General features: G+C 46.6%; 1 protein-coding gene across 4 annotated transcripts in view; it reads right to left on the reverse strand.

Moving 5' to 3' along the window:
* Positions 1-13,456, reverse strand: part of AMFR (autocrine motility factor receptor) — a 38,394-nt gene extending 24,938 nt beyond the window's left edge. The window contains exons 1-4 of one of the 4 annotated variants that reach the window (XM_030512777.1): positions 12,610-13,456; positions 11,052-11,144; positions 5,791-5,955; positions 3,873-4,025 (exon numbers count right to left, since the gene is read on the reverse strand). In XM_030512777.1, coding sequence (XP_030368637.1) covers positions 3,873-4,025; positions 5,791-5,955; positions 11,052-11,144; positions 12,610-12,831 — 633 coding nt within the window. In that variant the 5' untranslated portion in view covers positions 12,832-13,456. The remainder of the gene's footprint in view (positions 1-3,872; positions 4,026-5,790; positions 5,956-11,051; positions 11,145-12,609) is intronic. The other 3 variants (XM_030512780.1, XM_030512778.1, XM_030512779.1) reach the window with 3 other exon arrangements.
* Between the last annotated feature and the right edge of the window lie 384 nt (positions 13,457-13,840).

A 13,840-nucleotide genomic window follows, 5' to 3' on the forward strand; every position in this document is an offset into this window, starting at 1 on the left:
AGTCTCTTTTTTTTTTTTCCACGAGATAGAATGTATTACCTTTTTCAGTCCTTACCACTCAGTGAGTGTCAAGACCAGAATCCCACCAGCTACCTCTCCTCATCCCACTGCTCAAGAAAAATCTGAAGAACCAAATAGTCACAGGAACTTGAGGAAGAACCATGGAAGTACTTTCAGATTATTTCCCCCCTTGGCTGAGATGTGAAGGCTGCAAAAGTAACTTCTGCCTTTAATCATGCTTACCTCTCTAGGCTAAGTACAGAGAAAAAAGTCTGAGTACATCAGAACTGTTTCCAGAATACCTAACCACATTTCCATGGCTTTTATCACCTCAGAAACACGGTCCCATCACCTCCCTCCAACTCATCAGGCCCACAGGGCCCCGTCCCCTCACTGTATCCTCCCAGTGAAAGAATACGGGACAGGACAAACCCTTTAGAGCCTGCCCTGTAGTTAGCAGGGGCCAACTGACACCAAGATGCAGGGGATTTTGAATGAGCAACTGAAACCATTTCTGTAAAACTGGTGCGATGGCATGCTTTCAGCATAAGTATTAAAAACAAGTACGGAAGAACTATCAAAACCACAAACTTCCCAATATAGCAATAAAGCAGTTGGTTTGGATGCTTTTTTTTCACTTGTAAAAAGCATTCTTAAAACATTTCTACATGTATTTAACCCTTAGTAATATCCAACATACCTGCCAAATGTTTACTAATTGGCTTTAAAGCAAGCGTTCCTACGACTATTTACTAGTGCAATTTTTTATCCATAGAAGGGCTTCGGGATAAGATGCTCACATCACCCAACAGAAGGTAAGAGCAAGTGACCTAGCATGCTGTGTTCTCATTACAAACATCTTCCATAAAAAAGTTAAATTAGTTCACTAGCTGCTCCTGCAAGGCACATTACAAGACCCTATTCTGCCTCCTGTTCCCCTGCACATGGGTACAAGACTACACCTTATTCAAACAAGGTCTGTGGCTATGGGGAAACATTGGACAAACCACACAGGACAAGTAAACACATCTAAATTCTGAACATGCAAGTGGTGAAACAGAACGATTACCTGAGCTGCTGGATGGATATGCCACTGAGCATAAATCTGTGCCAAACCAGTACCCGTGGCATAAGGTCTCCAACACGGCAGACATCAGGCAGAAATCTGAAGAGTCTCATCTTTGCAACTATTAAGAAGTTAGTATTTCCAAGACATGATTTATGCTGGTTAGTGCTGAGGCAGCAGGAGCATCAAAATTAAAAGGACAAGCTAGTGCAGACTGCGTCAAGGCCCTGGTCTTTGGTTCCTCCATTGTTTCCAGAAATGCGTTTCAGCGTTGACATGAGAAATGCTTTGCACAAAGTAGAACACTGCCTCACAAGTTACACAACTCCACAATCTGAGGTTCTAAATGTACAGGAGGCCGTTTTCAGTACTGACACCTCAAGAGCTCTTGCTCTGCTCAAAACAAACCGCTTATCCCCCATGGACTCCACGAATACTGGCAGATACTAGTCACGTAGATTAGCACACGACTAGAAGGCACTCAAACCCTGGGATAATGGATGTGGCAAGAAAAGCCTTGCAGGAAAATATCTGTATGGTACAATTCTAAGATCTGAATATCACTATCATCATACTGCCTTAACTGAGATGTATGAAACAGGATCAGAGGACGGCTGCTATAGGAATGGAGTAAATCCTTCTTACAATAAAAAAGATTCATAGACAGACAGACTGGACATTACTTGCTATACTATAATTCTCAAATACCACACAGCAAGACACAAAAGCTCAATGTTTAGTCAGAAAGACTGTCCTTATTCAACCTTCCCTGGCCATTTGCACATTTCACATCCATCCTCCGCAGGAAAGAAAATGCTGACAAACAATCCAGAACAAGGGAAGCCTAACTAAAACCCAAGAAAAACATCTATATTGCTTTATTGAAAACACCGAGGCATCAAGCTAAATCAATGTCTATAGAGTGAGGAGAGAGATGAATAGCTTAATATAACTTAATGTAATTAAATACACACTAATGGAACACACTTGGCAGGGCCCCTCTTGAACAGCATCACACAAGCCACCACCAGGAAAACATTTTAGTCTGCAAGATTTAATGCTTTTTGCTGAGAGCTTGAGGACCGCTGTGAGGTGTCACTGCTAGTACCTCTACAGAGAGAAGCCTAAATGTTTTATTCCACTTACATCACTGCTGGGTATTAAAATCAAGGAAACTATTCACGGTTGCCCAATCCATATAAGGCATATTTAAAATGTGCATGAAAAGGCAAGATGAAATGAGGAAAGATTAAACAGACTTCAGAGTTCTTTAGCTTGGAAGGAAAGTCAGAAGGGGAACAGGAGAAAGGTCTATAAAATCACAAACGGTATGAAGAAGAGTACAGGGAATGATTCTTTGCAGTTTTTCATCATAAACGTATTAGGTGACAGCCAAGGACATTATCAGACAGAAGATTCAGAATAACTAAAAGAGCTCTTTTTTGTACACAAAGCTGAGTTAAATGTGGAATTTGTTGCCTTTGGATATTGTAGAGGCCAAAGTATAAATGAGTTCAATAAACAATCAGACAACTTTCCAGAGTCCACTGAGGCTATCAAACCCAACAGACTTGCGCAACCCTCAGCTCAGCAGCATTTTCAAATGCCAGTAGCTGCAAGCAAGGGTAGGAGACCCTTTCCTACCCCGTCCCCACAAACCTCTTCTGCTGTCCACCAGTACAGCAAGATGTGTGGATCCATGGCTTAGCTGAGCACCACATGCTTCTGCTGACTGAGCCACTACTTTGTTCATGAGCAGACAGAACAGCTCTCACTGAAATGAATAGCTGGGCCACATCCTGCAACCCAAAACACATACACCACCACAGCACCAGCGAGGCAACCCTTGGGTGCTGCAACATTCCCTGATAAACCTACACCACACTAACACACACCCAATGCATCCTTCTGCCACACCAAGATAAGACACACACCACCACCACGACCCTACCTATTAGAGACACAAATCTTCAATACCCTTTCACTGTGTAGTTACAAATCTGGTCTTGCATATTCTCTTATTTTGGGAAAAGTAAGCTGACATATGAAATAACCGAACTATGGTGTGACCAGCACCATATTATCCTATTATCAGCTGACTAACTCCAAGTATGAATTCAAGACAGGATAAGAAAACCAAACCGTACATACTACTTCTTATCTGTACTAAGATGTGCTAACATGACTGACATGCCAATTACACTGGTTACCTCCCCGCTGCTGAAGATCATCACTTCCTCAGGCAGAGCGCAATAACCCACCGTAACAGTAAAAACATATTGATATTCACTCCACAGACATATTGTTTACTCCATGTTGCCAAGAGTTCAGGAATGCACAAACACATGTTGCTCATCTCAGGTGAGACACTACTCTTGGCACAAACATCATCTCATTCTTTTTGGGGAGAAATTAAATAGGAAATACAACCTCAGAGGAACAGGCTGAGATGCACATTTGCACATTACACTTTTATACACCCTCTCTCCCTCTCTAGTAGCCATTTCAACTAACCCTTCTTGCAATGCTCCTGAAGCAAAACCTTTCCTTTTTCACAGGCTGCCATTTGGTTCCAGCATTATCTTACGGATTTATCCTCTCATTCTCTCCTTCAGACACAGATTTTTTTGAAGGCTTAAACTCTGAAGAGAGAAAGCATGCAGATCTGGCAACCACCCCAAATCAGGAAAGTGCATCTTCAGAGTTTCTTCCTTGTGAGAAAGAAAACCCACTGCATGCCAAGATACCCCCACATAAGGGGTGAAAAGCAAAGCAGAAACCACAATGCATGTGAAGGAAGTCTCACCTCTGCTGCCATGAAAGCCAGCGTGTGCATGCCATGAGTGTAGCCGATAACACCACAGATGAGGGCTAATCCACAGCAGGAGAGGAGCATGGCTATGAGCAGGGTCAGGACTCTGATGTGGCTGCTCATGGGCGTGGTAGGAGAAAAGGAAAGCTGCAACACAAATACATAAACACAGAGCAGGTTTAAAGTACTACATTCACCCTGCCTTCCACAGTCACCTCATCAAACAAGTCCTCGTCCAGGAAAATCTTTTGCTTTCTAGAATAAAACCATTTCATGACCTCAACCACACAATGTAGTAATAGATGACACAGGATAAAGATAAAACCACACACCATCCCAAAGCCTCATTCATTTTGCTGTCATTTACAGTCACCAGGCTTTTAAAGCCAGAAGGGATCATTACAATTATCTGATGCAAAGTCTAGATTACCTGTGCAAGAAAACCACGGACACTTTCTCACACAGTAGTTTCTGCATCAAATCTACTGCATCTCCTTAGGATAAACATGCATTTTAGAAAGACACCCGACCTTAATATACAACCTCTAGTTCTTCCAAAGCTATCTTCTTCTGGAAGAAGGAGACATCTCCCCCAAAAAATTCAACCTGCAGCTAGAGACTGTTGGAGAGAATCTGCTGAAAACAGTTGTCTCACATCTCCCCCAAAAAATTCAACCTGCAGCTAGAGACTGTTGGAGAGAATCTGCTGAAAACAGTTGTCTCATTCAATAGCATGCATAGTGTATTAATTCTCTAAACTACCTTAACAGTAGGCTACACCTAGGTTGTCGAAATCAAAGACAACCCAAGAGGCAAAGTATTTAGGTGGTCCTGTCCTTTATTTTCAGGGCAGGAAAGGGAAGAATAGGACAAGGAAAGAAGCAGTTGCCCAACACTTCCCTCTGGTCCAATTGATGAAATTGACTCATATGCTTTGTTTTCAAATTGCTTATCTTCCTCCTTCATATCTGGTTCAGCTCCACATCCCCCTGAGTCTGCGAGTCAGATCACACAAGTACTGTTTGTCCAAGTAATGAATTACGATACATGCTTTGAATGCAGAAGGAAAATAATAAGGATTTTTTCCCACGTGAGCTTTGTTCTTTCACAGCTTTCCGAACAACACTAAAAAACCAGATGACTGCCTTGTTTGCTTCTGACTCCATTTTCCTAACCTCAACCAATCTAGTTTCAAGCTTAGTGGTTACCCTCTTGTGAAGTAACAGCCCGTACTGGATATTAATTAAAACAATAAAATAAAATAAAATAAAATGCAAAGCACAGCTACCGAAAGGAAATTCACAGATTCAATTTAGTTCAAACTTTTATTGCAGGACAGAGAAACTGAGGAAAACGCATGTCCATTATAGATGTTTAAAGATGTTACTGTTAACATTTCAGTTCCTTCTTCCTTGCCTAGTCTTCAATTTCTACATCTCTACTGAATTTATTCTTGATATTAACAGAAACTGGGATGTAGCTTATGCAGAAAGTTGCACTGTATAAAGACAATGTTTGGTAGATGTAAACGAGCTTGAAACCTGAGCGCAGAATCCACAGAAACAGGCTTCATGGACCAATCCTAGAGGGCACCAACCTAAGGGATGTTCTGCTGCCAAGATTCTTTCACTAAGGAGAACTATGAAGACATCTCAGAGAGTTATGTAATTACAGGGCACATAGAAGGAGCAATTTATCAAAGGAAATAAGTATCTTCAGCTCCATTTGTCTCATGGGAAAACTGAAGCAGTACGATTGACGTGCACTTTAAAGCTACTGGGAGATGCACATGTTCAGCACTGCAGGGTGCGGAAAAGGTCTAAATGATCTGTTTGTAACTGATCAAGAAGCAGTGCCCAAACCAGAAACTGAATTTGCATGTCCCAGAAAACATCCCACAATCAAAACTCACATATTCAAAGCGATCCTTGCAGAGCTGAACCATAAGATGAAGAAACACGAGCCCAGAGAACCAAAGGCACCACATCACTACTTCTTCCACTGTCTGAACATTCAGCACACCAAAAATGAAGATGAACTTGTAGAAAATGAAATTCCAGAATTTATCCTTGAGATGCTGTAAAGGAAAGACATTTGGTTACTGCAGCAAAAGTACTGACAACCCACATGCTGCACCAGGGGAGGTTTAGACTGGATATCAGGAGAAATTTCTCCACAGAGAGGGTGATCAAGCACTGCAGCAGGTTTTCCAGGGAAGTGGTGGAACCACCATCCCTGGAAGTGTTCAAAAAATATGCAGACAAGACACTTGGTGACATGGTTTAGTAGTGGACTTGGCAGTCCTGGGTAAAGGTTGGACTTGATGATCTTAAAAGGTCTTTTCTAACACAGCTGATTCTATGATTGTAATGGATGGGAACCTAGCTGAGAGTCGATTCCCTCTCATGACTGAGAGACATAAAGTATGGTTTTTGTCAGTATATTCGGTACAGTATATATGTTTATGTTCATTTTGACTGTTTGTCTGAAGGAGGCAGGAAAACATAGGTGTGCAGCTGTTCTATGACCTTCATACTTGGCCGCACCGGGGCGTCTGGCCAATGCTCTCAGCGTGGACAACAGTGAGATCATGAGAAACTGCACAGCCCCACGAGTAAACAATTACAGATCTGGCATAAAGCTGGTTATTTTCCTAAGGGTATAAAAGCAGGACCCTCTTATAGCCAAAACCAAAGCTTCACTTACGGGTGGACACACAGTGTAGGAAAAAAAACAAGATGAAAGTAGAAATGCAACAATATGTTAGCAAAAGCCTGCTGCACGCACAACTTGAATATCATTTGTTACCCTTAGCTTAGCACAAACCAAGTTTGATCTCAGTTAGATATAAGGAAAAAGTTCTTCCCTGTGAGGGTAGTGAGGCACTGGAACAGGTAGCCCAAGGAAGTGGTAAATCTCTCAGGCGCCCCAGAAACCAGCTCCCTAAGTGCGAACATCCAGACCCTGATGCTAAGCCTAATGTGTTACAACAGAAACCAGAATCTGGGCATGTCCTACACACGATGCCCTTGGGAATAGTGCCACCAGGATGGACATCCTCACTTACTTACCCACCTAAAACTCCATCTGCGTAAAGCCTCACTGGGCAGCACTCTCCAGCGACCAAGAAAACAGCTAAGTGCAAACGTCCACAACCCGATGCCAGGTGCCAGGACAAACCAAGTTTGATCTCAGTTAGATATAAGGAAGAAGTTTTCCTCTGTGAGGGTAGTGAGGCACTGGAACAGGTTGCCCCAAGAATCCCTGGCACTGTTCAAGGTCAGGGTGGACAAAGCCTTGGGCGACAGGGCCTAGTGCGAGGCGTCCCTGCCCACGGCAGGGGGTTGGAATTAGATGATCTTAAGGTCCTTTCCAATCCAAACCATTCTATGATTCTCCATGCCTAAGCAACACAGCTACCAGGCTATGAACACAAAGTCCTCTCTGCTAGGAGAACTGCCACGGTTAGTTATACAAAATGCCCAAATAGCCTAGCACCTTGCTTCCAAGGACCTGTCAAAAGCACAGATGATTAACAGAAGATGACAAAGTCTGTTCTTAAAAAGCACAATGCCTGCAGTGGAGAATGAGACGAATAAGCAACGAGAAAAACCCTATTCCCACGGACACGCAGTACGAAAGAAACAATATGATGGTCTCAAGCAGCAGATAGCAAGCCAGCTAGTTGGGGATAAAAATGTTAATGAAATGCTTTGTTAAAGCATTTTGTTAAAGACCATGATGAAATCGCGAGGAGTTCAGTTAAGACAGGCCCAGAATTCCTTCACGATGCGTCTGGTTTTGACTTGCCAATATTAATAACCAGCTTTCCTTTACATGGAACAGAAGCATACTCCCACTGCCCAAACACAAATGGATCCACACTGTTCCGGCTTTTCCCTTCAATTTTTAAGACGGTAAAGAACATCCTTGAAATTATCACTGTTTAAAATTCCACATCCTTGTAGTGAACAGAGTCTGGAAAGTAAATCTGGCCCAATGCAGTTTGATAGTGCCTTGTTTCAAGGAGACTTCACTCTGAGGCTCTATTTGTAAATAACAAATAAAACAGGCTTTGAGAGACCCATGGTTATTAGTGAAACTTTATGTGCCCCAGTTCTGCATGTCAAAAACCATCATCGCTTGATTTCTCCTGAAGTACTACATTTACACGATTTTTGTTTAAAATTAAAATATGCGAACACACTTCAAACCACTGTTACTGCATTTACACAGAGCAACTTATGCCTTTGACTTTCCTTTAAAAAAAAAACACAGATCCTATTCAAACTGCTGCTGCTACTTTCATCTTTTGCAGGATCCTATTTTTAAAAAGCTTGTGTTTTAATGCTGAATTTTTAAAAACATTCTCATCTAGCCCAAAAGCAAGCCAAAAAACCATCTGAGTTTTCAGCCCTGCTTAACTCCTTTCTCTGGGCATATGCCTGCTTACTTCCTCTTAAACATAGACTCATAGAATCATAGAACAGTAAGGGTTGGAAAGGACCTTAAGATCATCTAGTTCCAACCCCCCTGCCATGGGCAGGTACACCTTGCCCTAAACCACATGGCTCAAGGCTCTGTCCAACCTGGCCTTGAACACCGCCAGGGATGGAGCATCCACAACCTCCCTGGGCAACCCATTCCAGTGCTTCACCACCCTCACTGTAAAGAACTTCTTTCTTATATCTAGTCTAAACTTCCCCTGTTTAAGTTTGAACCCATTACTCCTTGTCCTACCACTACAGTCCCTAAGGAAGAGTCCCTCCCCAGCATCCTTATAGACTCCCTTCAGATACTGGAAGGCTGCTATGAGGTCTCCACGCAGCCTTCTCTTCTCCAGGCTGAACAGCCCCAACTTTCTCAGCCTGTCTTCATATGGGAGGTGCTCCAGCCCCCTTATCATCCTCGTGGCCCTCCTCTGGACTCGCTCCAACAGCTCCATGTCCTTTTTATGTTGAGGACACCAGAACTGTACACAGTACTCCAAGTGAGGTCTCACAAGAGCAGAGTAGAGGGGCAGGATCACCCACTTCAACCCGCTGGTCACGCTTCTTTTGATGCAGCCCAGGATACGGTTGGCTTTCTGGGCTGGAAGCGCACACTGCCGGCTCATGTTAAGCTTCTCGTCAACCAACACCCCCAAGTCCTTCTCTGCAGGGCTGCTCTGAATCTCTTCTCTGCCCAACCTGTAGCAGTGCCTGGGATTGCCCTGACCCAGGTGTAGGACCTTACACTTGGCTTGGTTAAACTTCATAAGGTTGGCATCGGCCCACCTCACAAGCGTGTCAAGGTCCCTCTGGATGGCATCCCTTCCCTCCAGCGTATCAACCGAACCACACAGCTTGGTGTCGTCGGCAAACTTGCTGAGGGCGCACTCAATCCCACTGTCCATGTCGCCAACAAAGACGTTGAACAGGACCGGTCCCAACACCGATCCCTGAGGGACACCACTCGTTACAGGTTTCCAACTGGACATCGAGCCATTTACCACAACTCTTTGCGTGCGGCCATCGAGCCAGTTTTTTATCCACCGAGTGGTCCATTTATCAAATTGATGTCTCTCCAATTTAGAGACAAGGATGTCGTGCGGGACAGTGTCGAACGCTTTGCACAAGACCAGGTAGATGACGTCAACTGCTCTGCCGCTGTCCATCAGTTCCGTGGCTCCATCATAGAAGGCCACCAAATTGGTCAGGCAGGATTTCCCCTTACTGAAGCCATGTTGGCTGTCACCAACCACCTCATTGTTTTTCATGTGCCTTAGCATGTTTTCCAGGAGAAACTGTTCCAAGATTTTGCCAGGCACAGAGGTGAGACTGACTGGTCTGTAGTTCCCCGGGTCTTCCACCTTCCCCTTCTTGAAAATGGGGGTTATATTACCCTTCTTCCAGTCATTGGGAACTTCACCTGACTGCGTGGATTTTTCAAACATGATGGACAGTGGCTTAGCAACTTCATTCGCCAGCTCCTTCAGGACCCGTGGATGGATTTCATCAGGTCCCATGGACTTGTGCACGTTCAGGTTCTTAAGATGGTCTCGAACCTGATCCTCTCCTACAGTGGGACTAAGGTCTTCATTTTCACAATCCCTGCATTTGCTTTCCAAGACTTTCATGGTGTGGTCAGAGCATTTGCTGGTGAAGATGGAGGCAAAGAAGTCATTAAGAACCTCAGCCTTCTCCAAATCCATGGCAGCCAGTTCTCCTGATAGCTTCCGGAGAGGGCTCACATTGTCCCTAGTCTGTCTTTTATTTGCTACGTATCTATAGAATCCTTTCCTGTTATCTTTTACATCCCTTGCCAAACTTAATTCTAGCTGGGCCTTAGCTTTCCTAACCTGGTCCCTAGCTTCCCGGGCAATGCTCCTATATTCTTCCCAGGCCGCCTGTCCTCGCTTCCACCTTCTATAAGCTGCTTTTTTCCCTCTAAGTTTCCTCAGCAGCTCCTTGTCCATCCATGGAGGTCTCCTGGCCCTCCTGCTGCACTTCTAGTCGGGATGCAACACTCTTGAGCACGTAGCAGGTGATCCTTGAATATCGACCAGCAGTCTTGGGCCCCCCTGCCCTCTAGGACTGTATCCCATGAAACCTTACTAAGGAGGTTCCTGAAGAGGCCAAAGTCTGCTTTCTTGAAGTCCAGGGCAGTGAGCTTGCTGCATGCTCTTCTCACTGTCCTGAGGATCTCAAACTCAACCATCTCAACCTCAACATGAGGGCATATAAACCATCCACTTGGCATATGAGGACATAAAGCACTTTTCCAGCATCACGGCACAAAAAAAGATACAAGAGGGAACTCGGAATGCCAGTGCTGATAAATGGGTATGAAACGCAGTGGAGAAATGCTGCCAAGCACAAACCAAATAGAGCAGAACCCATGTTATAAGTACTCTGAAATATCGCACTTGTAAGAAATCCGACAAAGTTCATTTAGGATTTTCAAGTTGAGCGTGGGCTTATAAAATACTATAGGAACAGTGAAAAAGTTCCCTTCAGAAATGAACTGGAAGCTTGTGCCTAGCTAACCAGATAGTGAGATTTGACTTTATGTGGGCCTAAAATTTACTCTTCCTGTGTACTTTCAGCAATTCCATACAGAAATGCACAGACACCAGTCACACACCAAGAAATCATGAAACACAACATCCAAGGCAACACGTTGCTGTCTTACCTGCCTCTCGCTGACACGGAGAGGACCGAACACCATACACTGGATGAACTTAGCCACCAGCATCAGGAAACAGCAGGCAGTGTTCACTAGTACCTGGAAAGAAAGCAAGTAGTCAGCGACAAATACTTTTGCCCTATTTAGAAGGAGAGGGAGAGAAGGGGAATGAACGAGTCTAACAAAACCTGCCATTGTTCACAGAACAGTATTGGCTGTCTGCTTTTTGAGGGGGTGAAATTTAAGCCTGGCCAATTCCAAGACACATAGAGTAGCTGATAAGTCACTTAACTTTCTCTTCCAGAAATACTAACATGGTCAGTTTGAGACACTGGTATAGCCAACAAACCAGCCTACCTCTTCACAATAAATTGTTTTGTATAGATTAGCACATTTTGGCACCAAGGAACACAGAGACAAAACTCTCAGATCCCCAAGATGCTCATTTTGTTTAACACAGGGCAGATAAGAAAACTCCAGTTTGAATCTGTTGCTACAGGAACAAGATTCAGATATTGTCTGGAAGCATTAGAAGCATTACCCCTCCTGTAACAAATTTGCTTCAGTCCTGCTTGGGAAACTGCTTTAAAGTAAAGGAGCAAGGAGCAGAATACTCAGGCCTGGGAAAACTGCTTCTGACATCTGACAAAAACACCTGTAATTAACTTTTGACCTACAAAGAATACTGAAGGGGGGAGGGGGAGACAATGAAGTAGCCTCACCCTGTCATTTCTAAAGGACGCACAATAAACTTTTCCAGGGCTCTTAATTTAAAGTCCTGAGATGAAGTTTCAACAGGCTGAATGTGTTCGGTATATTCAAAACCCAATGCCTCCGTCAAGCAAGCAGGTTGCAAAGATGTCCAACTAACACCACCTTTGACTGAGGCAAAGCTCACCAGCAGCAACTCAGCTGGGTTTTTGGTATCTCCCTGATGAGCTTTTATTTAAACTATGGAAATCAGTGAGCCAAGAAGCACAGACTATTACCAGGTCTGGGTTTAAAGACCCACACAATATTATTTGCTTTTCTTTTCTTAAATGGTGACAACGCTTCCTCTTCACCAGCATGGCTTTAAACGTTGTTTTAAAATCCAACACCCGGTGGTCTCCTCCACAGACCTCCTGATGAGGGGACACACAGTGCCCGGGGCAGCACCCCCCGGGCACCCACAGCCGAGAGCTTCACCCCAAACCCGCCCATGCCGAGGGGGAGGGGGCACCAGCACCGGGCTGGACCTTCGGGGCGCTCGGCTCTAACGCAGCCCCATCATCCAGCCACGGGAGAGAGGACGGGAAGCGGCAGCGGCCCGGGGAGGGCAGGGGTGCATCCCCCGCCCCGAGCGGGCAGCCGGTCCGGCGGCACCCCCTCCGCGCCCCGCCTCCCTCACCCCGAGCGCAACTTCCCAACAATAACGAGACGCGCCGCTCCGGATCCCGCCCGCCGCGCTGAGGAGCCCGCAGAGGCCTCTCCGCAGGCCGCGGCGCCCGCCCGGCCGGGCTGAGCCGCCAACCGCCCGGCCGGGCCCGCAGGCCCCGCCGCCGCCCGCCCGCCCCGGGCTCACCCAGACACACAGGCTGTCCGACAGCAGGAAGAAGGCTACGTCCAGGGCCCGCGGCCCGCCGCGGCGCTGGTGCTCGGGTGGCTTGGAGCCCGCAGCCCCGGCGGGGGCCTGGCTGAGGGCGCGGTAGGCGCTGAGGCTAGTGCCCAGCAGGGCCAGGGTGCTGAGCGCCGTGTAGGTGCGGAGGCTGGGCCAGGGTAAGCGCTCCAGGAACAACAGCGGCATCGCGGACCTCTCGCCGCCGCCCGGCCGCTCCGGCTCTACCCCACCGTGCTGCCCCGGCTCCTACGGCCTAACACCCGCCCCGCCGCCGCCCCTCCCCTGCCCGCGGCCGGGGGAGGGAACGGGCCCGAACCCCCCGCCCCGGCCGCCCCGTCACAGACAGCTCCCGGCGCGCTGAGTCACGGCCAGGGCGGCGCTTCCCCGGGACCCCCCCGCCCCGTCCGGCCCGGCCCGGCCCCTCGGGCGGCCTCCGCACGACCAGCCGGGGCGGGGAACGTGGGGCCGGGGAGAGCACAGGTCTCTCTCGGTATCCATAAAACCTGGAGGCAGGGAGAGGGCAGGGAGCAGAGGCTGCGCCTGCAGCGCTCCCGCAGAGGCGGCGTGGAACCAACCGTGCAGCAAGGGAAGATGGCGAGGGGGAGGTGTCAAACGCTAGGCCTCGAAAGCGGTGCTGCTTGTTCTCACAGCATCCGACTTCCAAACCGCCACCTTCCCTTCCTCACTTCCCTAAGCAAAACCTGTTGTTCTACACTCCCCCGCTAGCTTTATTTTCCCCATGTGGCAGCAGCGTAAGAAACCCTACATTCTGCTAACCATACATCTAGGTTGCATGTTCCTCCCAAAGACTGAAGTGAACAGTCCCACCACTACGTTTTCCAGGGTTTTTTTCCAGATCAATCCTGTAGTGTACAGCTTCGGTCTGACTGAAGCACCAAGCTCTTGCCACTGTTCTGTATATGGCTCATCAGCACAGCTGGCAACAGAACCAGGCCCTGCAGCAAGTTTCAATTCTCCTGGCAGCACGTGCTCTCCAACAATGCCTCCGCAAAAGAGGACAGCGCACAAGCAACAGTGCATCTTCTGATCCGAGGCAGAATTTGAGAACAAGTCTTTAAAAGAGTTACTAAGCAAAACTGTCCAAAGCCGAAGGCATTAGGAAACGACACATCCAACTGGAACTGATGTTTAGACAAGCATGGGAAATAAGCAAAACTATAAAGGTTGGTATTTG

Source organism: Strigops habroptila, chromosome Z (assembly GCF_004027225.2).
Source record: "Strigops habroptila isolate Jane chromosome Z, bStrHab1.2.pri, whole genome shotgun sequence".
Taxonomy (NCBI): domain Eukaryota; kingdom Metazoa; phylum Chordata; class Aves; order Psittaciformes; family Psittacidae; genus Strigops; species Strigops habroptila.